Source organism: Armigeres subalbatus, chromosome 1 (genome assembly GCF_024139115.2).
Source record: "Armigeres subalbatus isolate Guangzhou_Male chromosome 1, GZ_Asu_2, whole genome shotgun sequence".
Lineage (NCBI taxonomy): Eukaryota > Metazoa > Arthropoda > Insecta > Diptera > Culicidae > Armigeres > Armigeres subalbatus.
The window spans coordinates 8,771,771-8,798,445 of NC_085139.1; the positions used below are offsets into that span (position 1 = coordinate 8,771,771).

The 26,675-nt window shown below is 40.1% G+C and overlaps 1 protein-coding gene across 1 annotated transcript; it reads right to left on the reverse strand.

The window, feature by feature from the left end:
• Window positions 1-6,447: 6,447 nt before the first annotated feature.
• On the reverse strand, window positions 6,448-25,788 carry LOC134220945 (sorting nexin-12). Its single transcript, XM_062700105.1, has 4 exons — window positions 25,602-25,788; window positions 22,634-22,897; window positions 11,187-11,282; window positions 6,448-7,462 (listed from the first exon to the last, which is right to left on the reverse strand). Exons 2-4 carry the CDS (start codon window positions 22,808-22,810, stop codon window positions 7,232-7,234), a joined length of 504 nt encoding a protein of 167 aa, XP_062556089.1. The 5' UTR covers window positions 22,811-22,897; window positions 25,602-25,788; the 3' UTR covers window positions 6,448-7,231.
• Window positions 25,789-26,675: the final 887 nt, after the last annotated feature.

The window sequence follows — 26,675 nt, forward strand, 5'->3', positions numbered from 1 at the left end:
TCGATTAAACCAGTCGTTCCAGTCCCAAATGACTAATTAACATTTCAATTAGTACTATCCACATTCGAACTAGAGTTGCCGCATTATTTCACTTTCCTTCGAAGAACTCTCGCCCTAAGCTCATCGACAAAATTTTTCCTCATCCCATCCCCCATCCATATTAGCGGAGCAAACAAGTGTAAATTAATGGAAATAAATATTTATCCTCTCCAATGTTCTTATTCCATTACTTTTTATACTGCACGAGAACAGCACTATTATTACTAGGTGGATTATTCTGGATTTTTTCGTTTCCGAACCATTCTCGTTTGCTTCTGACGTACCGACAAATCTCGCATGAAATCCTCGCTCCAGTCAGACTTTTGTCGACATAGAACGACTATCAGAATACACTGAGAGTTCATCGAGGTTCATCCACATCGTCAATTGTCACTTCATTCGACTATGGGAATCGGGTGACGCGTACGACTCGACTTGTGTCGATTCGCACGAGACGCAGAATAGACCTGATTAACACAGAAGAGTGAGGCTGAAGAGAGAATTAGAGAGTATGTCAATCTCGTATACAATCAGTTTGGAAAGAAGCCCAAAATTATACGAGCAGATAACGGTGGAGAATACTCAGGGAAGTCATTGCAGCGTTTCTTGAAAGATAATGGTATCATACTGCAGCAAACGGTCCCCTACAGTCCTCAGCAGAACGGGGTTGCTGAGAGAAAGAATCGAAGCTTACTAGAAATGATGCGTTGCCTGCTCGCTGAGGCTGGAATGGAGAAGAAATACTGGGGGGAGGCAGTGATGACTGCGAATTTTCTTCAAAACCGTCTTCCAGCAGCCCCAGTTTCTAGAACACCATACGAATTGTGGACGGGTAAGTTACCATCCTATAAGCATGTCCATGTGTTTGGCTGTGAAGCTCTGGTATATGTACCCAAGGAAAAGCGACAAAAGTGTGACGTGAAGGCTGTATCAATGACTTTTGTTGGATACGACGAGCACAGGAAAGGTTTTAGATTCTTGGATCGTAGCAAAGATACAATTCATATAAGTCGAGATGCTAAATTTTGTGAGACCGATAAAGACTATCCGATTTGTAAACCAGAAAGATCAGAAATCGAAGTCAAGTTCGACGAAAAGGTTACGACTCCTGATTCGGCCATTTTTCAGGAGGATCATCCAAATTTGGAAGCATTTGGAAACGATTTCGCAGAAATAGATGAATCATTCTACGACGGCACATCAAGCGAGGAGGAGTTTTTCATTGGATTTCCGAGACGATCAGCACGAAGTAATAAAGGGGTACCACCGAAACGTTTTTGTTACGAATCAAAACTTGCCAAACTGTGTGAAGCTGAACCATCAACTTTCAACGAAGCAATGAAAAGGTCGGACAAGAAACTTTGGATGGAAGCAATGAAAAGTGAAATCAGTTCCCATTACTCAAATCAAACGTGGGAGCTGGTAGAGCCACCAGCGAATAAGAAGGTACTTGGTTGCAGATGGGTTTTTAAGCTCAAACGAAATGCATCTGGAGAAGTCGTCAAGCACAAAGCCAGGTTGGTGGCACAAGGATTCAATCAACGTTACGGGTTGGATTATAACGAGGTCTTCGCACCAGTTGTCAAACAGGCAACGCTCCGTACGTTATTGGCTGTGGCTTCTCAACGTCATATGTTGCTCAAGCATCTTGATGTGAAGACAGCATATTTGTATGGAAATTTGGAGGAAGAAATTCATATGCGCCAGCCTCCCGGATTCGTGCCTGTGGGAAAAGAAAAATTAGTTTGTCGTTTGCGAAAGAGTGTATACGGTTTAAAACAGTCAGCACGGTGCTGGAACAAACGTATCCATGAGGTATTGTTGCAAGCCGGATTTCAACAAGGAAAGGCCGATCCCTGTCTGTACAGCAAGGTCGTCGATGGAAAATGGATTTTCGTCCTCATTTATGTGGATGATATTCTCATCGCCTGCGAAGATAACAAGCTTATCGTGGATGTCCAAAGCCAGCTAAAGAAAAATTTCGAAATAACTGAACTAGGAGATTTACGTAGCTTCTTGGGCATGGAGATTGCAGCTGAAAAAGGAAAGTACTCTATCAGTCTGAAAGGTTATATTAAAAATCTCGCAGACAAATACGATCTTTTAAATTCGAAGCCTGTTAAAACACCAATGGATCCAGGATACGCAAAGGATGCAGGAAACAGTAAACTTCTTGAAGACGTCAGTGAATATCGCAGTTTGGTAGGCGCTCTCCTATACGTCCCGGTGAATACCAGGCCGGACATCGCTGTCAGCGTGTCAATACTAGGACAGAAAGTGAGTTCTCCAACACAAGCGGACTGGTCGGCTGCCAAGAGAGTTCTGAAATATCTGCATACAACTTGCGATTGGAAATTATTTTTTGACGGGACCAAAAATCATCGCTTGCTGGGATTTGCTGACGCCGATTGGGCGGGCGATTCGAAATCACGTAAATCAACGAGTGGCTACGTTTTCATGTATGGTGATGGAGCGATTTCCTGGTGCAGTCGTAAGCAGACCTGCGTCTCGTTGTCGTCTATGGAAGCTGAATATGTAGCTCTCAGCGATGCGTGCCAGGAAGCAGTTTGGCTTCGACAGCTGTTACTGGACTTCGGCGAAAAGTTAGACAGAGCAACTATCGTCAATGAAGATAACCAAGGGTGCATTTCATTCGTGAACGCCGGTCGAACATCGAAGAGATCGAAGCACATAGAAACACGTCAGTTTTACGTAAAGGATGTTTGCGATCGTGGAGATGTAAAACTTCAGTACTGTCCGTCGGAGCAGAACACAGCTGATCTATTCACTAAGCCACTCGGTTTACCAATATTGACGCAGCACAGCAAAGCCCTTGGTTTATCGATGACTTAGTATACTGCCGTTCTACGCATAATTGTCCCATGTTACCTTTGATGAAAAAATCCAAACTCGAGTCAATTTGTCCCACCAATTTATAAAATCGATTCGATCTTAAAATTTAACAAATATTTTTGGGATGTTATGAGCGTAGGCAACACTTTTCCGGGACATAAAACGAATCCCTACTTATTTAAACGGTTTTCAGCCTCTATTATTATCGGACAACAACTTTATTTTTTCAGTGGGACAAATTGACTCGAGTTTGATATTTTTCATCAAGGGTAACATGGGACAATTATGCGTAGAAGGGCAGTATAGCCGATATACGTTGAGGAGGAGTGTTAGAATGTACATCGGATATCGGCTCGCCCTTGAACGTGTAGACTTTTTCTGTGTAGAGACATAACGACCTTAGAGCTTTTGCCAATTTTTTCAGTCATTCGAATGTATACTTTCAAACGACTCGGTCACAATAAAATAGTTATAAGTTTTTTGTTCCATAAAACTGTGTTTTATTTCGTAGTTGTGGCCAACAGGCAGACCAGGTGAAAAACGACTTGGCGAGCGTGGGGCGCACTCGAGGACGGAGAGATGCGGTCTCCAACCGTGTATTGTGGCGTCAAATTGTTGATTCAGTGTTATCTGTTTAGAAGTGAACTAAATAACTGAATGAGTGAATCTTTCCAGAAATTAGTTTGGAGATTTCGTCGGGAATTCCTTCTCAGAACTTCTTACAAAAATTCCTTAAGGAAATCATTTGGATTCCTTTACGGGGTCTTTCAGAATATCTGTAAGCAATTTCCTCGGAAATATTTTAAGGAATTTCGTTGAAAATTTCTTTAGAAACTCGTTCGGAAATACAGATAATGCAACAGTAAAGATTGCTTATATCGCTCCCGTTCGCATGATCAACAACTAGTTTGCTTGGGCCTAGCAGCCAAGGTACCGATGCTATTAATGTCAAACCGATGTTGGTGATTAAACCAAACTTGCCCTACAATATGATGGACAACAAAAGACCAAGTTGAGCTTGGCAAAATAATTTTAATGGCTAGAGCGCCACTAGCGTTGTTTTACTTATGCTTCTATTGGAAATACCTTCGAAAAATGCTTCAGAAATTCCTTGAGATTTTTTTAGGAATTGATTCGGAAATTTTTATTCGAAAATTTTAGAAAACAACTTAAAAAAAATCCTGTAGAAATTCCTTTATGAATTTGTTTGAAAATTCAATAAATTTCTTTAGGAATTTCTTCGGAAATTATTTCTGGAATTCTTGAAGGAGATTGTCCCAGCGATTTCTTTGGAAATGTCTAAAGTAATTTTTCAGAAATTCCTTCGGACATTCCTAGAAAATTTCTTTCAATTCTATTCAGAAATTTATTCGGAAATTCATTTAGGAATCCCTTTGAGAAATTCTTTTTAAATTCTTTTAGTATTTTTCTATAGAAACCTTTAGATTTTTTTTTGAAAATCCATTCGGAATTCCTTCGGGAATTCTTTCAAAAAGCCTTCACAAATTCCTTTGATTTTTTTTTAAATCTTCTCAGGTTCTCCTTCAGAAAATTATCCAAATAATTCCTAGGATATACTTCTTAAGTGATTCCTTTGGGAAATCCTTTGGAAATTCCGTTGAAAAATCTTTCGCAAGGTTCCTCCGCAGGGAATCAATATTCGAGGAACGCCTAACAACATACCCTTTGTCATCAACAGAGTTTGTTACTGACAAACGCACCTTGCAACAAGCCTTTGTCAGAACCTGAACATAATATGACAAGAATCATTTGCGTTGCATGTTCTGATATTTCCGAGAATACGACGCTTTTATCGGAATCACAGTTAGATTCTCGAATATTTCCATGAAAGCAGAAACTACGATAGCATAAAACCGAAATTTACTGTAGAGGAAATGCAAAATAACGGAATGAAAAGCTAGCGAAGAAAAATTGATTCCCTGTTCCTCCGGGAATTCTTTGGAAAATCCATAGTAATTTAGAATTCTCAAAAGAATTTACAAAGCAATCCCTAATTGATTTTCCGAATAAATTCTTAGATTTCTCTAGGTATTGCTTCAAGAATTCATCTGAAGATAGCAAAACTTTTTTGTATAGATCGGAACTACGATCCATAAAATGTTCAACACATTTTCAATTGTATGATTTGATTGATACATTTATTCAAAGTTATGGATCTTTTTCATCTTTTGATGATGTATTGATCACCAGGATAACTATCGAGAAAAGTGTATGGGTTAATGTTTAGCAAATTTGTAATGCCTTGGTAAATTAGCTCAGCTTTGTCAGTGGAGGCCGATAGCAATTAAAATTCGTGAAAGAAAGTGGGGCTGGGTCGGCCACAGCTCACGTTAGGGCGGAAACAAAATTTGTGAATAAGCATTAGACTGGAACCCAGCTTGACATAAAGACCCAAAGATTCATGGTATAGCCTCTGTAATAAAGAAATAAGAAAAAAGTCGAGTGCAATTGGCGGTCTGGACATCGCTCAGGATAAAGATCTTTTAAGTTGGCCCTTTGTCCCACTTGGTGTGTACAGGTAAGTAATTAGTAAGTATGGACAGAAGTTTATCCATACTTTACTTTGCTAGATCCTTGTCTAAAATTATCATACCTGGATCGATCGGCCAGTGTGCTTTGGTGAGTAAATGGATCGAACAAAAAAAAAAGCAAGTTCTAGTCTAGATACTTTTGACGGAATTCTCTAGAGGAATTTGACAAATTAAAATATGTAAGTATAGAAACGTCGAGTGGTTTACCTGGAACAAATGTTATAATTATGATCATAGGTTTGGGTATAGCGATGATTATTCTATACAGTAAAGGCACCGCAAAGGGGCATATGTTGGTGCTTGACCTCCATCATCTGTCCGTGGCGATCGGTATGCAGCCGCATGTTACATCCAAGGTTGTTCGCATTCGCGCAACGCCAGTATACCCGATGTTCCGAGGCACCATTCCGATAGAAGTAAACCCCTTGATACATCATCTTTTTACCCTGGAACGGATGATCTTTGCTGCCAGGGGATGCATTCGATTGTGCACCACTCGTTTGACCACCAGTTGTAGGCGGTTGATGATTATGCTCGCTTTGCGCACCCAACCGTATCACGCCGGTGATACTGTTCAGTGACAGCGTTGCTTTGCACTTCAAGCGACGCCTCTGCGAACATCGATAGTAGATGGTGCCCTTGCGAACGGGTCCGCTTTTGTGGTACATATGATCTTGGTGGAATAGTGTGGCTTGACGACGATCGACCACCTTGCAGTCAGTTGTTGCTGTCGGAGGAAATGAGAGTTCGTGGATTGATTCATTAATATGAGGTGCATTTTTATTATTAGAGAAAAGGGAATTGATATTTCAACCACATCAAGTAAAGTAGCTCACTGAAGAGCATTATCAGAAGAAATCTGTCAAGAACAGACAATTAGGCACGACCCTCTTATATTTAGATGAAACTTCTCTCGTATGGTATATTGAAAAATGTTATCTAAATTTAAGAAGTTTGACAGATTTAACAGATAAATGTTCAGTATGAATAATTAATAGATTCATTTCATTAGCATTCATTCATACAATTTTACTCAAATATATAATCGTACAATCAAAGTTTAGTACACTCACAATAGATGTCATTTATCGATTTAACTGTTGAGAAGATTGAGCTTTCGTGCCAAAGTGATATACAGAATATGTGTTTTTACAAATCAATAATGCCATTGCCAATCTCTCATCCATCCCAATTTAGTGTAATAGGTATTTGAAAACAAAAATAACTTTTTTGATGCCTTCCTGCATGCATAATATAATGTACGATAACTGTATGGACAACAATTGCTAGAATTGCCCTAAAGTGCCGATAGCTTTTCGAGACCATTAAATATAGAAACTGAAAGTCGATAAAGAAGAGCAAGTCTGCCTTCGCGACTACTCTCATGCTGAAAATAAACTCAGTACGTAACGCTTACACCGAGGGGATATGGACACGTCAAGAGTCACGACTAAAAGCGTTACATGCGTTTGTTTTTACCGTTCTGTCTTGTACACTGACTGTTGATGAAAATTTGAAATTATCTGCAGCGTAGTTCAATGATGATGATTCTTTTCTTGTCTTCCGTGTCAACAACAGTTTATGGGAAATAATGTATTTGCGTACAGTTCGTTTGTATGGTACCTCTCTTCCCGCCATGAATGCGACAAGAAACCTGAACTTCTATGTTTCTTCCTACATAATAAGATCTTTAATATAGTTTTCCTCCTAAATGTTTTGCGTCCGAATTTTCCTAACCGAAAAAACCATAACCAGCAACGCCCCCTCGACTGTCCTTGTAATCTGATTTACGTGTTCCTTATCTTTCCTGGGACGTAGTTTTTGTCGATGGTCGGCTCCTGGAGAAACATGTGCAAACAGCGCTCATTCTGGGCTAATGGATGGCCGGCAATTTTGTTCACAAACTGCTCCAAGCCCTTTCGTCGCTCTTCGATAAAGTTCTCGTCGAAGATACCGTCGTCACCGCGGAACGGCATCTGACGCTTCCATGCCTTGCCCGGCAGCGGAGGAACAACGATCTAGAAGACAGACAATTGGATAAATATATATTTACTGGAACTAGGGCAATCTATATACATAAAAATGAATTTCTGTCTGTCTGACCCTTATGACCCTTAGAAACTACTGAACCAATCGGCGTGAACATTCATATGCAGAGGTTTTTGGGGCCGGAAAAGGTTCTTAAGTTGATTCCAGACCCCTCCCTCCTTTGGAAAGGGTTGCTCCCATACAAATGAAACACCAATTTCTCCATAACTTGAGAATTAATCAAGCAAATGGAATTAAATCTAGCATGTGGGCACAAAATGTGGAGTAAGGTGGCTCAAAAAAACGCTTTTTCAATTTTTTGATGAGCCGCCCTTTTATTCGGTTCTATTTGATGACCTGATGCTCTGGACAAAATTTCAGCCAAATCGGTAAACGTTTGGGCGGTGCTAAACTCGTTAGAAGTTTATATGAAAAACCCGACTTAATCCACCTTCAGTGAACGCAACCCTTCTTACACTTTTGAATGGTTGTGTGTGCCCAGTGCATATTACAATTTCTATGCATATGACCTTCAATTGAATGTAAAATAACTGATATTATCATGCTTTTAACGATTTCAAAATAAAAATAGGGATATTTCTGGAAATTTAACAATTTTTAAAAAATACAAAAAGACTGCAGATTTGATTTGCCGCCTTAAATGGCAATATTACAGCTTCTGTTTAAGCCCAAAAGAGTTCAAATCGGGTCATAGACGGCTGAGATATTGGTGTGACAATTCTTCATTAGTAGTCTGAAAATATGTCTCATATTCGTATTTCACAGATATCTCTGAAACCGAATTTCCAATTGCAGAAAAAAATGAATGGGTCTAATGACAAAAACATAGCTTTCGTTTAAAGATAAAATCGCACAAATAGGTCCAAGGACGACTGAGATCTTGATGGGACATATTTTACCAATGTGGGAAGTTGATACGTCTAATGCTTTATGTTCGTATTTCAGAGATATCTCCGGAACCCAATGTCTAATTGCAAAAACAAAATACAATGGGTTCAATGGCAAAGTCATAGCTTTCGTTTCAAGATAAAATCATGCAAATTGGTTTACAGACGGCTGAGATATTCATGTGACATTATTTTGTTAGTTTTCTGAAAATGCACTTCATGTTCGTATTTCTCACATATCTCTGGAACCAAATGTCCGATTGCAAAAAAAATTGAACTCGTACAATGACAAAGTCATAGCTTTCGTTTAGTGTTAAAATCGTGCAAATCGGTCCACGGACGGCTGAGATCTTGATGTGAGATTTTTGTAACGCACACACATACGCACACACGCACACACGCACACACGCACACACACACATACATACATGTGCTCAGTTCGTCGAGCTGAGTTGATTGGTATATACGACTTGGGTCTCCGAGCCTCGGATAAAAAGTCGGTTTTTCAAGCGATCTTTATACCCTTCTTAGGGTGTAAGAAGGGTAAAAGGGATATTTCTGGAAATTTAACAATTTTTAAAAAATACAAAAAGACTGCAGATTTGATTTGCCGCCTTAAATGGCAATATTACAGCTTCTGTTTAAGCCCAAAAGAGTTCAAATCGGGTCATAGACGGCTGAGATATTGGTGTGACAATTCTTCATTAGTAGTCTGAAAATATGTCTCATATTCGTAGTTCACAGATATCTCTGAAACCGAATTTCCAATTGCAGAAAAAAATGAATGGGTCCAATGACAAAAACATAGCTTTCGTTTAAAGATAAAATCGCACAAATCGGTTCAAGGACGACTGAGATCTTGATGGGACATATTTTACCAATGTGGGAAGTTGATACGTCTAATGCTTTATGTTCGTATTTCAGAGATATCTCCGGAACCCAATGTCTAATTGCAAAAACAAAATACAATGGGTTCAATGGCAAAGTCATAGCTTTCGTTTCAAGATAAAATCATGCAAATTGGTTTACAGACGGCTGAGATATTCATGTGACATTATTTTGTTAGTTTTCTGAAAATGCACTTCATGTTCGTATTTCTCACATATCTCTGGAACCAAATGTCCGATTGCAAAAAAAATTGAACTCGTACAATGACAAAGTCATAGCTTTCGTTTAGTGTTAAAATCGTGCAAATCGGTCCACGGACGGCTGAGATCTTGATGTGAGATTTTTGTAACGCACACACATACACAGTACAAACACACACGCACACACACACACACATACATACATGTGCTCAGTTCGTCGAGCTGAGTTGATTGGTATATACGACTTGGGTCTCCGAGCCTCGGATAAAAAGTCGGTTTTTCAAGCGATCTTTATACCCTTCTTAGGGTGTAAGAAGGGTAAAAATGTATGCAGAAACATCGATAAACAGTGAGGACAGCAAATAGAACCGAATAAGAAGGCGGCCCATCTAAAAAATTGGAAAAAGTTTTTTCCATACTAATTTGAGCCACCCTAATGTGGGGGTTTTGGAAGGGAAGATATGATTCTGTGATGGTTCGAAACCCTTCCCTCTTCTGGAAAAGGGGGCTTCCATACAAAAGAAACAGAAATTTCGACATAACTCCAGAACTAATCAGAAACTAAATTAATTTCAGGCGAAACGAAGTTTGTCGAGTCTGCTAGTGTTGCATAAAAAGATATAATATAAAACTGTGGTTCGGATCATTTGATGAACAATGATCAATCTGTTACAAAAAGTTACCTAGGTTAATAAATTTTAAATTAATGTAGTAGGGCAGGACTGGGCAAGATGAGCACCCTAAGGATGATACCTCCTCAGGAAGCATGCTTTTCTACATTACAATACGACAGTTCTTTTTTTTTGGCATCTCATCATCATCAGTTTGATTTAATTTACTGTTGCTGCAGTAACGTTTTCGAACTATTGGCGAATAAAATTTGCACGAAGAAGAAGAAGAAGAAGCCAAAAGATAATATTTTAAAAAATTGCACCGGGAAGCGAAATCACTTCACTCCAAACACATAATCTAAATTCCTCCTGTTGGCTTTTATATGACTGGCGCTTTTATCATATAAAGACAGAACATCAACATAGTAATCTGCCGGTACACCTAAACCTAAAGTACGGACTTATGGCAAAAATGAGGTAACATTGTTTGCCCATTCTTCTTTTTAATAGCAAATGCCAAACAATGTCAAGGTATTTTAAGACAACAACTAGTTCGTATCGATTGCCACCCACGTATAATAATCACGCTAATCAGCTTAGAGTGTTTACGCTCATACGGCTACGAAAGAGTATGAAATAGATAATATGATGTGTGACGAACGTTGAGTACATTCCACATAACATATTTTTGTACTATAAGTATTCATTTCTTGTTTTTTCGATTCTCAATCCCCTCTTTCTCCACCGGTGGTTTTTCGATCTGATGAATTTGTTGGCTCTATAATTAACATGTATAAACTTCTTTCGTATAGTCAATGCACCCAAAATGCTATAAGATCATTCAAAAACAGAAAGGCTTGCATTTAGTTAGGTCCTATATTATATTTATTATATTGCGAGAAAGTTTCCAAGATAACAGTTCGACAGAATGTCTCATAAACGCTTCACATTGTGTCTCTATAATTTAAGAGGGTTTTATCTGCACCAAAAAAATAACCGGTGATATAAAATGGAAATCTTCTCCAATATTTTTCTTAATAATAATTAAAAATTTACCGTTGTTTTTTGCTGAAGAAAATTACAATAAAAGGAACTAAATTTTCTCACCTTGCTATCGCGCTCAAGCTCGTTTCGTAGCCATTCAAAATCGCTGTACCGTCGTCGAACGCTAGATTCTTTTACTTTGAATACGGGAAGATTGGTCTGGAATAAAGAGAAATATATGTGATTAATGAATATCAACAATCAGGTGTCAGCACATTTATTTAAAAATCCTCTCTGTGGGGGTCCGATAATTTATCATTATAGTTCACTCAAACCTATTTAACTCTACAATCAATCAATTGAGTTTTATGAATGATTTTACCAACACTGGTTGTGAGATGAGATTCCAATAGTTAGAGAGTAGACAAATGAATCATTTGTTTGAGAAACTGCATAAATCCATTTTGCACTATTTCGAGAAAACAACAAAAAACTGTTTTTTAACAAATTTGCACCAAATCTTTCGATTTCTTCGATACAGACTGGGTCTAGTTTTAGCAAAACTCAACACCCTGGGGCACTTTCAGTGCAAAAAATGTAAGCAGTACTCCACAATTGCTCTTCAAAGTACGTGGACATATGTAGTTTCTCAAACAAACGAAATTTTTTCATACATTCCTGAACAAAATTTTTTTTTCGTGTTTTTTGCCAGAATATGTATTTTTGGACGAGGATTCAGAATATATAAAAATCTCATTTTGGCCAAAAATGTTACTGTTCGAACTACGGAGATCGCACTGTAGTGAGTCCCTCTGGCGAAGATAGTGAGAACAAGTAGGTATGTCATTTCGGCCGTTTTGTTATTATTATCCAGGCGATGAAGGTAGACACGAGGCAATTGTGCATACATGCGGAATACAGCAGTCGTTAAACTTTTCTAGATTATATCCAATTTCTGAACTTGTATATTGTAAGGTGAAGGCGATTACGACGTTCTAGTGCACTGATTTCAGGGAATGTAAGATTAGAGACATTAATTTTGTGTATATCTCCCAAAACTTATAATGCTTCGATTTGTCAGGTTATATGCATATAGGCGAACAATAGCGCTGCGTTGTATGAAGTTTATGTAGGTCAGGCACGAGAATATCTATCGTAAGTCCAAAAGGAGAATCTTATTCTAAAATGAATTTGTCTTAATGATGAACCTTTGCTGCAGGCATTATTTGAATAACTAAGGGTTACAACGAACACTTTGACTTGTTTAACTTGGGAAAAAACTAAAAATTGTAAGAATTGAATTTGAATTGAAATTGATTATGTATGAAATCACTAAATATATATATTTTTTTAGCTTTGAGCGTATTCCCAAATAAGCGCTACATCGAGGTTTTTTCGTCCCAATCCGAACATTACTCAAAGAATTTTTAATCTTTGTTCGGAGCGTCAAAGATGTCCCGGCGAACACCCTTGGACGAAACATATAGTCCTTGCGAAGTCTGTCAGCAGTCGCCATCTGCCGATCGTGGAATGGTAGCTTGTGACGATTGTGAGAAATGGTTCCACTACGGTTGTGTAGGCGTAGACGAAACAATCAAGCATCATCCCTGGTGTTGCAAACGATGCATGAGGATTAGAGTACAATGTCACAGAAAGACCAGTACAACAACCACGTCGTCAATGCGTAAGAAGGCCGTTCAACTTGAACTCAAGCGACTCGAAGAAGAATATGCCATGCAGCAGGAATATATGCAGAAGAGATACGAACTAATGGCCTCTTACTACGACGATATGGATGATGAAGCGGAAGGAAGTGTATTCTCGCATCATAGTAGCGTGAGTCGGACTAAGCAGTGGGTCAATAAGCAACAAGAGGCAAAAGGAGGGCCTATCGCTTTCAAGGCCTACAGTACGCAAGCGATCCCAGAAGCTGGTCCAAGTCACGTCAACTTACATGGGTTGAACTTTCCGATAACACCAGTTGCACGTCCCGGTTCACGTATTCCGATACGACAACAATCCGTTCCTCCTGTACCCGCAGCAGCGCAGTGCAATCATCGAGCTGGAACAAGTTTTCCATTACCACGAGCTCATCGAACATTACCGAATATTCAGTTATTAGAAAATGCTGTAAATTCTTGCAGACTAGGAGGCGATGTTGATTCGACACAAGCTCGAAGACATCAAGAGGAAAGAAGCTTTGGAACACCATTCGATGTGCCCACAGTCGCTTCAGAGCCACGGTTAGATAGATCGCAACTAGAAATGCAAGTGAACCATCGAATGGCTAATGAGACTCTAATAGCGGGCCCATCTCCAGCTCAGATAGCCGCTAGACAAGTGTGGCCAAAAAAACTACCAACATTCTCCGGGATGGCCGAAGAATGGCCAATTTTTTTGAGCTCATTCGAAAATTCGAACTCTGCTTGTGGGTTTTCTGATGTAGAAAACTTGATCAGGCTACAAGAAAGTCTTAAGGGATCTGCACTAGAGACTGTGCGAAGTAGGCTTGTCTTACCAGCGAACGTGCCGAAAGTGATGGACACGCTGAAAAGAATTTATGGAAAACCGGAAATATTAATTCGTTCCTTGATCTCGAAAGTGCGGAATATAGATCCACCTAAATCGGAAAGATTAGATACGGTTATAAAATTTGGTTTGGCCGTGCAGCAATTGTGTGACCATTTAGAGGCCGCGAATCAAGAAGACCACATGAACAATCCAGTTTTACTTGAAGAAATGGTAGAGAAATTACCTGCGAGTTTCAAACTGGAGTGGGTACGATTCAAAAGAGGCATGCACAGAGTATCGATCCGAACTTTTGGTGAGTTCATGGAGCAGTTAATGGAAGACGCAAGCGAAGTTACTTCCCTAAACCAACCAGAGGAGTTTTCAGCGAAACACGAGAAAAAATCCTTAAAAGAAAAAGGATATGTACACGCCCACAATGAAGCGATCACAAATGTTGTTAATGACAAGATAGAACAAATCTCTCCACTTATACACGACGACAAACTTTGTGCGATTTGCTGTAAGGCAGGGCATCGAGGGCGAAACTGCGAAGAATTTAAAAAATGTTCACTAGAGGATCGTCTGCAGCTCGTTAAAGATAGGAAATTATGTGCATTGTGCCTCTATAGTCATGGTACTATGCCATGTCGAAGCAAGCTACATTGTACTGTTGCTGGATGCCAGAGAAAACATCACCCTCTATTACACCGACTGGAAAACGTGCAGGAACCGAGCAGCTTGGCTTGTTTCAGGAATTTGAAACCATCTGTGATCTTTCGAGTGACACCCGTTACGTTAATCAACGGAGACAAAAGGGTTAGCACATACGCTTTCTTAGATGAGGGTTCATCCAGGACACTACTAGAAAAGAGCGTAGCCTCTTGTCTCGGTTTGGAAGGAACGAAAAGAACGTTGAATCTGTCATGGACGGCTGGTGTAACCAGGACTGAGAATGCTTCCATGATGGTTAAATTAGCTGTATCAGGAAAGGGGCAAGTGGTGCAATACCCGCTCAAGGAAGTATACACTGTTGATCAATTACGCTTACCACAACAGAACGTCAACTTGAACGAACTCGTTGGAAAATTTACACATCTAAGGGGCCTAAATATCGACGACCAGAAAAACGCCAAACCAACTATTCTTATTGGGCTAGATAATATTGATTTGATGGCGCCTATTGAATCAAGAATAGGCGGTGCAGGGGAACCTATTGGCTTACGTTGTAGACTCGGGTGGACAATATGTGGCCCCACAGGTACTGCATCGGAGAACTATTACTGCGGTCTGCATCAGTGCGATATTGCTATGGAACAGGTCTTGAGAAGCTATTTCACAATGGAAGAAGCCGGGATTAAATGTCCTTATCGAGTGGAATCCGACGATGACCGCAGAGCGCGAACAATATTGGAGCAGACGACCATTCGAGTAGGGCAGCGATTTGAGACGGGTTTACTTTGGCGTAAAGATGGTGTGAAGTTACCCGACAGTTATCCTATGGCGTATAGTCGGCTACAGAGCTTAGAAAGGCGGTTTAGGAAGGAACCAGCCTTGTTAGCAAAGGTTGATGCGGAGATCGAAAAGTTCGTCGAAAAGGGCTATGCACATAAAGCATCGGTAAAGGAGCTTGCGGATGCCGAAAAGGGTAAAACGTGGTATTTACCGCTGAATGTAGTAGTGAACGCAAAGAAACCAGGAAAGATTCGATTGACACTTGATGCAGCGGCTAAGGCAGGAGGAGTTTCCCTGAATGATGTGTTGATCAAAGGTCCCGACATGCTAGTTGCACTACCAGCAATTCTCAACCACTTTCGAGCGCGGAGAATAGGTTTTGGAGGAGATATAAAGGAAATGTTCTTGCAAATTCGAATGCGGGAAGAGGACAAACAGTTCCAGAGATTTCTCTTTCGTCGCAATCCATCTTGTTCGCCAGACGTTTACATTATGGATGTAGTTATATTCGGAGCCAAGTGTTCTCCATGTAACGCACATTACATAAAAGATAAAAATGCTCTCGAATATGCAAGTCAATCACCAGCTGCGGTAGATTCCATAGTTCATCGACACTATGTCGATGATTATTTCGACAGCGCAGATAGCGAAGAAGAGGCAATCAAACGGGCATTACAAGTGCGTCACATTCATTCAATGGGAGGATTTGAAATCCACAATTGGGTGAGTAACTCCGCTAATGTACTAGCGGCTCTTGGAGAAAACAAAAATCCAGCGAAGGTTTTTAGTTACGATAAGACAATGGGGCCCGAACGAGTCCTAGGTCTACTCTGGAAGCCTGTAGAAGATGTGTTCTCCTTCAACATGGAACTAATGGATAAACTGGATGCCTATCTTTTCGAAGGTGTTCGCCCGACGAAGCGCATTATCGAAGACGGCTAATAACAAGACACACAGCTCCCTCTCTTTTTCAGTCTACACATTCGAAGCGCCCTCATCGGGTCACGGAAACACTAAGATGAAGTGTTTGTGTGTGTGAATTTGTTTCAACAGCGCGAGGACTAGAGAGCTTGCTAAAGGCTAATCATCATTCTCTGTCCAGCAGGATAAGATTTGTTTTCATCGGAATACGTTTCCTGCTTGAAATTGAAACACAATCAGACGACAACTAGCACTACTATTAGTGCAAATAAACAGCACGTTCGGATTCCTACACTCCAAATAATCTAAACGTTGTTTCCACCTGAATTTTCAGGTACATTTTACGTGCACACGTAGCTGCAAATACTTCAGAAAATTCAGGTGAAACTTACGTGTCCGGTGAATTCTATCCAAAACTCAGGTAGAACTTACCTGATTTTCACGTAGAATGAAATTTCTATCGGAAAATCAGGTAAAAGTTACGTGAATTTCAGGTGGAAAAAAATCTACGTATTTTTTCAGGTGGAAAGAACGTGCAGATTTTTTTGGGTGTAGCTGTTGCGAGATCTGCTGCCAGTGGATAATAAATTCAAATAAGACAAATTATTCTCAGCATACATTTTCCTCTTTTGTAAATCGCGGAAAATAATTGAACGCAAATCAAATAGGGACAAAATCAGTTGGTTAATAGTGGTTTGCATTTTCAGCGACAATTGCACTCCATTTTTTCCTAGGTTCCTTTCTAAATTTACTTTACGATACCGGACGGTGTACCTTTCCTAATTAATGAAGTTCGCATCCGAATAGTTGCGTCGGTTTCAGCCATTCAATTTCGTCGATTTATCGTTGCATCGAATCATCGCAAATAGTGTTTGCTACCATCCATGCAAAAGATATTTTTCCGGAAAGAAACCCCTCGTGGTTCGGAATGGTCAATGCAAAAAGAAATGGCTTTGACGTTTCTTCTTGCATCAAACGGAAACGAACACATGATGTAGCTTGAGTTGATCACGCACACAATCATGTTAATGTTACTGGGAGTCGCTCGGGGGCGCAAGTGTACATGATGTTTACACTGTATATGCAAGAATTTGACAGCTGTGTGTCTTGTTATTAGCCGTCTTCGGCATTATCCTACGGTGCGTTATGAGTTTCTTTGATCCTGTCGGCTTCCTTTCGCCGTTGTTGGTTCACGGAAAAATCATAATTCAAGACACATGGAGGACTCAAACTGGTTGGGATGAACCAGTTACGGACGAAATCTTCAAACGATGGCTAGACTGGACAAAACTGTTACCAAACGTGGAGTTAGTCAAGATTCCTCGATGTTTTTTTGGAAACGAGTCGCTTCACAATATCGGAGAAATCCAGCTGCATATTTTTGCGGACGCAGGAGATGATGCCTATGGTTGTGTCGCATATCTTCGATACCAAGTGGAAGACGAGATATGTTGCTCTTTGGTTGGGTCAAAGTCTAAAGTGGCACCACTGCAGCTGATATCGACTCCACGGTTAGAACTTCAAGCAGCTGTTATTGCTGCACGGATGTTGAATACATTAGCCTCGAGCTTATCAGTGACGATCCAACATCGGTTCATTTGGGTAGACTCAATGACTGTTTTATCTTGGATACGGTCCGATAGCCGTAAATACAAGCCGTACGTAGCCCATAGAATCGCAGAGATTTTGCACACCACAGAAGTATCTGATTGGAAATACGTTCCTTCGAAACAAAATGTGGCAGATGATCTGACCAAGTGGAGTAGCGGAGCAACCTTGGAACCGAATAGCAGATGGTTCAGGGGACCATCATTTTTGCTTGGACCAGTGGGATTGTGGCCAGAGCAACCAAAATCAAAACCCCACGTTTCTGAAGAACTGCGCACGTGTTTTTTGTTTCATCATATCGTCCTGCCAGATCCAGTTATAGATGTGACACGTATTTCAAAATGGAAAGTGCTGGTCCGCACGGTAGCTATGGTTTTCCGCTTCATATCAAATTGTAGGCGAAGAGTGAACAAGTTACCAATTGAAGCAATCAAGTTTTACGGGGAAAAGCCATCAATGGTTCCTTCGGTGAACGTAGAGATAAGACAGGAAGAACTGGAGAAAGCTGAACATGTTCTGTGGCGTATGGCACAAGTGGATTCATTTGCAGATGAGATGAAGGTCCTAATTAGAAATAAAGAATTGCCACCAAAGGAGTGGCTTCGTATTGAAAAATCTAGCCGTTTGTACAGCACTTCGCCTTTCGTGGACCAAGACGGGTTGGTTAGAATGGAAGGGAGAACAGCGGCGGCCAAATTCGCTGCAACCTGTACGCGATTTCCTGTGATTTTGCCAAAAGATCACTTGATTACGGCGAAGATAGTGGAAGATTTCCATGTCAGATACGGACATGCTTACAAGGAGACAATTGTTAACGAAGTACGCCAAGCATTTTTCATTCCAAAATTACGATCGGTGGTAGGAAAAGTTATTAACAATTGCTTGGTGTGCAAAATTCGTAAAAGCAAACCACACATACCTCGGATGGCACCACTACCAATCCAAAGAATGCAACCGTTTGTCAGGGCTTTCAGTTATGTGGGCATAGATTATTTTGGACCAATTGATGTTAGTGTCGGCAGACGTACTGAGAAACGATATGTAGCACTATTTACGTGTTTGGTGATAAGAGCAGTGCACTGTGAGGTAGCGTTCAGCCTTAGTACAGAATCCTGCAAATTAGCGATAAGACGGTTCATTCGACGACGGGGCTCACCCGTTGAGATATTTAGCGACAACGGCACGAACTTTAAAGGAGCCAGCCGCGAACTACAAGCAGAGCTGAAGAATATTGATCGAGAATGTGCTGCCACGTTTACAGATGCGAAGACCAAATGGACCTTCAACCCGCCATCGGCTCCACATATGGGAGGAGTATGGGAGCGGATGGTAAGGTCTGTCAAAGAATGCATGGCAGTGCTGAATGATGGCCAGGTACAGAGGACTCGGAGCTAGATGCCATTACTCCGAACCACTTTTTGTGTGGCAGTACATCGGGGCAACATGAACCATTTCGCACACCGATATCGTTGGCTGAAGAATTGAGGAGCAGTTATAAGCGATCGCAATATCTGGCGAAGGAACTTTGGAATAGATGGTGCAAAGAATACTTTCCAACGTTGAATAAGCGAAGCAAATGGTACGAAGATAGTCGGGTTATACAAGTTGGTGATTTAGTTCTCGTAATGGATAACAATGATGGAAATACTGTACGTGGTCTGGTGGAGGAAGTATTCAACGGGGTCGATGGGCGAGTTCGACAAGTCCAGGGCTGTTACAAACTAGTCAAATTCCAATCCGCGAAATCCGCGACTGGCAAATTGAAATCCGCGACTGTAGAAACAAATCCGCGACAAACAAAAATATAGTTTCTTACTTCAAAACACGTTTTATAAATGCGAAATTTCAATATTTTTGCTTCTAATCTATTGGCATATTCGTCGATAGAAAAGAAAATGAAAGAACATTCGCTAATTTATGTAATACCCAAAACTGCATAGTTAACGCTTCAACCAAATCACGAGCCACAGAAAAGTGCAGTGTGCAGTGTTGAACTATGCCCGAAAAAAATTCATTTTTTAATGTTTCCGGGAAACCCTCCATTCTAATCGATGTTGTATAGATACATTTAGTTATAAGTTGGTTGGGCAGATGACAGTCTGTTGTCATAGGTAAATACCAGTTCGTTTTAGTTCGCTAGTTTTTTTTTCTAATATCTACCATCGTTTTACAAGGGCATGGACGCACCAATAATCCGTCCGGCTATTTATTGATCAGTCATTGGATTTTGCACTTCCATCAATCCGCTAGTTAGGAAATAAGACAATTTCTTCAAAAGCAAGCGGCATAGCTCCGCAGAGGCCCGAACAAAGCTTGACAAATCTGATTTAAAAGCACTCAGGCGAAATGATACCAGAGGCGGACAGGAACGGTTCTAAGACCTACGAATTTTTAAAAACTTGGATAATGTTCACGATTTGAAAAATGATGTCATTACCACTGAGTATGAGATAATGGATGGGGATTGCTAATTTTATATAACACGGCAGACTCAACATGTTGTTTATTTGCCGGAAGAGCATCAAGCAAAGATAACATGCACTAGACTCCAGAGGTACCAAAAGAGACCGTAGGTAGGCTTCATAATAGGTCGCGTACATGATGGTGTGTTGCAATTGAAGTAGACCTGAGGGTACTAAACTTCAGTGTGCTTTTTAGCAGTCGAGCAATGAAAAAAAACCTATATCTATCGTTCCAACCTAGGCCTCAATCATTCAGCAGCAAGAGACACTCGAGAATGCAGATGAACCAGGTTCCCACCACCCTAGGATAAGGAGTCATGCAAGGAACCCCAGGATTCTAGTCCTCAGGGAGAAGCCGGAACCGCGGGAACCCTATCGTTCCATTTTTTGTCTATTTTATTAGTGTTTTTGTGTTTTTTTTCTCTACCAATTTTTTTCATTACAATAATTTTAATGTGGCAATTTTAATTCAAAATAACTGGCGAAGCCCTTGGTTGGCTCACAAGGCGGCTCTTCTGGTCCGGCCTTCCTCTCAATTTAAATTGCTATTATATGTACCTTGCTATTGGCGGGACCCAAGGTTGGCTCGCGAAAAGAATCCTTCTGATTCCTGTCCTCATTGGTGTTGAACCGAATATTATAAATCAAAAACACATAAATAAAGACAGCTTCGATCAGCTATCAGTTCCGTCCCGTCAGTTGCATGTGTGAGTATTAATGCGTTTGATCCAACTTTATCGTCGACCTTCTATGCAGCGCAAGCAATCATAATTGTAATTCCGAAATTAGTGGCACAACAGTTCTAGGCAATAAAATAAATAATTCTCGGCATTTCAGTAATCTATAAATGCAATTCGACAGACTTTCTATTAGTCCACTTAAACCAGCATTCATACGACTATTGAAAGGTTATTCGAAAACCATGTGTTTGGATCTTTGACGGATTGCTTATTCTGCAAACGCACAAATAATCGACATGTTGAATTTATCCTAAAATTAAATTGGGAAAATCGCGATTTTCGCGAGAGTGTAGTTATAAATCCGCGATTTTCGCGATAATGTTTGAAGGAACCGCGATTTTCGCGACTGGTAGGGTAAATCCGCGACAAATCCGCGAAATTCGCGAAAAACGCGAAAATCGCGAAATCCGCGACTGTTGTAACAGCTCTGCAAGTCGTCGTTCGAACTACCGCTGGACGTTTTCGAAGACCTGTTTCAAAACTGGCAATACTGGAAATCGATGATAAACCTGAAAGCGTGGCGAATGAGGGACATGACCAGGGTTTATGGGCTGGGGAGTGTTCGAACTACGGAGATCGCACTGTAGTGAGTCCCTCTGGCGAAGATAGTGAGAACAAGTAGGTATGTCATTTCGGCCGTTTTGTTATTATTATCCAGGCGATGAAGGTAGACACGAGGCAATTGTGCATACATGCGGAATACAGCAGTCATTAAACTTTTCTAGATTATATCCAATTTCTGAACTTGTATATTGTAAGGTGAAGGTGATTACGACGTTCTAGTGCACTGATTTCAGGGAATGTAAGATTAGAGACATTATTTTGTGTATATCTCCCAAAACTTATAATGCTTCGATTTGTCAGGTTATATGCATAATATAGGCGAACAATAGCGCTGCGTTGTATGAAGTTTATGTAGGTCAGGCATGAGAATATCTATCGTAAGTCCAAAAGGAGAATCTTATTCTAAAATGAATTTGTCTTAATGATGAACCTTTGCTGCAGGCATTATTTGAATAACTAAGGGTTACAACGAACACTTTGACTTGTTTAACTTGGGAAAAAACTAAAAATTGTAAGAATTGAATTTGAATTGAAATTGATTATGTATGAAATCACTAAATATATATATTTTTTTAGCTTTGAGCGTATTCCCAAATAAGCGCTACATCGAGGTTTTTTCGTCCCAATCCGAACAGTTACATATGCAGTTTCTCAAACAAACGGTTCAAATATAAAGAGGGGCCTGCTTTTAAAGAAGGAACCATATCCCCCTTTAACTTAGACCGAGCAGATGCGAGCCTTCAAAGAATAAAATATGACCTTCCTTACCTCAAGCAGACGCCTGTGTAAAACTAAGAAATGACAAAATTCTGCCTTTTGAAATTCCGTCTTTCGTATTCAGACCTTTTGTAATTGCGCCTTTTGTTACATGTATAAGAAGGTCTGCCTTTCGAGAATCTGCCTTCCGTGTTTCCACCTTTCGTTAGAGTCCCATAATAGCTACCTACTGAATAATTTTTGATTTTTGAAAGTTTAATTTACGAAATGAGACACGACTTTTGAGTAAAATTATAGTTTTCTATAAAACTTTGTTTTATAAGAAAGGCAAAAAAGATATAATCTCAGATATTATGGGGTCCTATACTAGCATTCGATCTCTCCATTTAGGTGAAATCTAAAATGAACCGGGAAAACCTGCACCACACATTCCATATTAAAAATACCTATGATGATGTCTTATCAGAAAACCAAAACATTCGCCGCAGTCACTAACACAAGTAACAACATTTCTACCTCCCCCAAAAAAATGTATCAAATTAGAAGAAAAAACCACCCTAATACAGAACAGGTCTTATCGTATAGTGACACTCACCCTCATCCGGACCTCGTAGTCGGTGTAGCGCTTCTTCCCGGCGGTCACCGTCGTCAGCGGGTTCACGACGTCGATCTCGAGGAAGTTGGCCGGAATCGCGTAGGCATCATCCAGGGTTTGTTTCTTGACGTTGAGCCGCCTCGTCGCTTCCGCCGTGTTATCTGATTCAGCCATCATTGCTATACTGGGCGCTCACGATGATGGGAGAACTGCTCTCTTTGCTGTTTCTTTTCTGTTGTTCGTTTGCCTCGCACAGGGCTGGTACTGGATTATTGTGATTAGAGAATTTTAAGTTAGGGTCGATTTCTTCACCTCCGTATTGGTGTAAAAACTTTTTTACACTTTTACACTGATATGCTGATATGGAATATTTGCTCGAAACTGTGCCTGGTGAAACGGGGTATGACAACCAGTGACTTTGTATGTCTGCCAAAATGTAGATTAGCGGTAATTGCCGCCAGCTTGCCTGCGGGTTATGGGTCAAACACAATGGATACGTTTGCGTATGTTTTGACAGTTTTCTTATGGGAAAACTGTCAAAATGCACTCAAACGTATCCATTGTGTTTGGCCTATGATTTAATCTTTGTGGAGGTCAACTGCATCCACCGTTCCGAGACTTTGATCAATGTGATATACAGTCGACTCTCTACATCTCGATGTTCTGTATCTCGATATCTCTTCCTATGTCGATGGTTTCCTCGGTCCCTTCAATATACATATATTTGAGCATTCTACATCTCAATAACCTCCCTATCTCGATATCTCTCTATCTCGAGGTGATCTGATCATATTTTGTTCTGGATTCACTCTCTTTATGTCGATATGTTCAAATTTTTAGGCTACTAGACCATCTTTGGACAATAACTTAGCTTATTTCTATCTATTACCCATTTCAATTATCCTTCCATTCCTCGATCTCTCCCTATCTCGATGGTCCCTTCAATATCGAGATGTGGAGAGGCGACTGTATAAGAAGGCTTCATCACTTCATCAGCACCTATTTACCACATTGGTCAGAATGCTCAGAGCGGTGGGTGGGGTTTACCTCCAGAAACTTAAAATCAAAAAATTACCGCTCGCGGAAAATTGAATAAAATATCCTTAAGACACCTTAACGAAAAGTTAAAATGGAAAAAGGACACGCCTTTTAGTCATTAAATCATATATTCGACAGATAGGAAGCGGGACCATTTGGGCAGCACCCCTTATTCCCGTCCGCAACGTTAAAACTCGACCGCGTTCCAACCAAATGGCTTGATTTTTTGTACTAGATATCGACAGAAACTAACCATGTACTATAAAACAAGCAATTCGATTGTAATGCGCTCGAGTAATAAACGTTGCTGACGGGAATAGGGGGTGCTGCCCAAATGGTTCTCTACCCTATGTTCAAAATATTCGAATAACATGTTATAAGATGTTTTAAACATTATTACATGTTTTACAATACATAGATATAACATTATAATTAATGAGATGAGTATATTACTTCTGCGTGAAGTTTTACAATAATCTTCTTCTTTTTATTGGCATTACATCTTTCACTGGTGCATTGCCGACTCGCTACTTAGTGTTCATTCAGCACTTCAATTACAATTTGTCTAGAATTTATTATAAGCATTTTAAAACTACCTACCTATGCTGTGCAGAAGGATCTGTCAAAGTTAACACCGTCGTGTGTCTTCTTATGTTTACTTGGATTCGCGTACTGAAATTCGGATTAAATTGTGGGGGTCCAAAATATGAAGAATATTAGCATTTCAGAAATTGAAATTTCAATCGGTTTATCAACAACTGATGTCAATTTCAGATATCTATTCCATAAATAAGGCTTCCATCTATGCAATAGTGAGATTTCCGCTTGTATCAACGTGCCATTTGATATAGATATCAAATAATATTTATATATACTCTATTATCAATATAGTCCACTCTGGCTGAATTCAAGAGACGACAAAGTAGCGCCGCGGTGTCACAAAAGCAAACATTGTAGTTAAAAGAGATTCCGAGGGGTGTTTAAACGTATGATGCAATATGCAGAATAACATGTCGAAATAGTATGCTAGAAAACATCTCATGATATACTCGAGTTTAAAAATAAAATGTTGAAAAATGTAATCCAAGCTTTTTAAAATTTTTACACTAATGTAATTTATACTATTATCACACTTCTTGGCTATCGTTTTCACCTTTTGGGACGCAAGATGGTGTGAATGTGCCGTCTGTTGCCTAATATATTGGGATTCGCGAAGTGGAGTATATTGTTAATATACTTATATTTGTAGATATTAACAGATAATTATGCTGACCAATGAGCATCTTGGAGTAGCCCGAAGATATTGCTATCCTGCTCATGTCGAACTGGAGAAACTTCGAGCTACTTCAAGCTGTTTATTGGACAGCACTTCCTCCAGGAGTCCAAAATCCTTACCAGGTTTACGTTTTACAAACACATATAATTGTATTTTTTATTGAGAACGGCATCCTGTTGGGTTTCACCTTAAATAAGGTTGGGAAATTGTAGGATAATTGAGTAATTTCAAAATCATAATAATTACAATGTCTAAAAATAGTTACAAAGCAAAAAATCGCTACCAGCCCTGCCTCCACGGTATGTCACTGTGATGATTAGAAGTTCCAGAAAGCACCCTTTTCCGCTAGTTGAAGCATCTTAGAAGTGCATAAAAACCAGCAACCCTTATATTCGGGTCGTCATGCTCCACCGGTTAATGTACCGGGATAGCCAATTGGACGGGGACACAAATTATGACTATTTTTTTTGTAGACAAGTAGGTAATAAACATCACTTTCCGTGTTTCATTCACTCGCAGCTAGTGTGGAGGAAGTTTGAAAATTGAAGAGGAAAAATGGGAGGTGCGGACCACTGAATCACTGGTTGATGCATACAAGTCACAAAGAATGGATTCGGCTTTGGTGCTCCAAGATCAATGCCCTAATGCACTTACTGTGGCGGTAAAACTCGCGACGCCGTAAATCCGATCGAATTGATGAAATTATAGCACGAAATCAAACGCGTATTTTGATTAATGCAAATTAATGATCACGACAAATGGACAACACTATTTTTGCATTTTTTACACTCTCTCTTGAGTGAGGCTCTTCGAAAGACTAATGACTTTTCTGGGCTGCGGGTGTGCGTCACATAAACAACATCGACATGGAAGTGTTACGAGCGTTATGCATTTTAAAAAATAACTGACTCAATGATGTTTGTAACGCACACGATAATGAAAGAGGACCTCATTGTGTGTACATTTTACTTACGCGAGGATTTAGTTGCTTCCCTTGGGCGATGTTCCTCCCGAATGTTTTGGGTTTCCATGTCCGATTCTACCCCGAGTATTCCAGCGTATCCGTGGCCTTCCACGAAGTCGTCGGCCTCTATCTAATTTCCTGTTGAATATAATTCTTGCATTTTTTTCTTCAGACATTTCCAACAAGTGACCAACCCATTGAAGTCTGCCATATAGTTTGCCGCAAAGTAATTTTGCTCAAAAACTCCTGTCTGCTTCTTTCCACGCTTCATTTCCTTAAAGTGTCACCGGTAGCATTAGGGTTTTTTACAGTCCAAATGTTGTTTCCATTCGCATTTTGCGGGGCCTAACCTGTGTTACGTTAGCCTCAAATTCGCAACGGGTATACTTCTTTCAACTTCACGGGAGAGCTCGTTGTCACATGTCATAAGGTAACAAATTCTTAAACTACTTCAAACACATCCCCATAAAGCATTACCTCAGAATCAACACTACTAGATGTACTTACGTCACGGTAGAGTAAATGGTTATGCCATGGTGAGAAAAAAACCCCTCACTACTGTCCTGGATCGATTCCAATGTGGTCGATGTCGGGCATATACTACCGTGTGACGATTATGTTGTTTCGTCTGTACGCCAAATCGCACCCTCGAATGAAATGCTGGACCAGTATATCTAAAGTATGTCACCCTGCTTCAATCCATCTAAGGCCACAAACTAGGTTGATTTCATACTTCGTATGCATTCAAGATACTCTCTAAAAGG

Bases quoted from the DNA above. Each gene is read 5' to 3' on its own strand.
- LOC134220945 (XM_062700105.1), bottom strand. From the start codon at position 22,810: ATGATGGCTGAATCAGATAACACGGCGGAAGCGACGAGGCGGCTCAAC. The intron at 11,283-22,633 runs GTGAGTGTCACT...TCTTTATTCCAG, and splicing joins ACTACGAGGTCCGGATGAGG to ACCAATCTTCCCGTATTCAA. The intron at 7,463-11,186 runs GTGAGAAAATTT...TCTGTCTTCTAG, and splicing joins AGCTTGAGCGCGATAGCAAG to ATCGTTGTTCCTCCGCTGCC.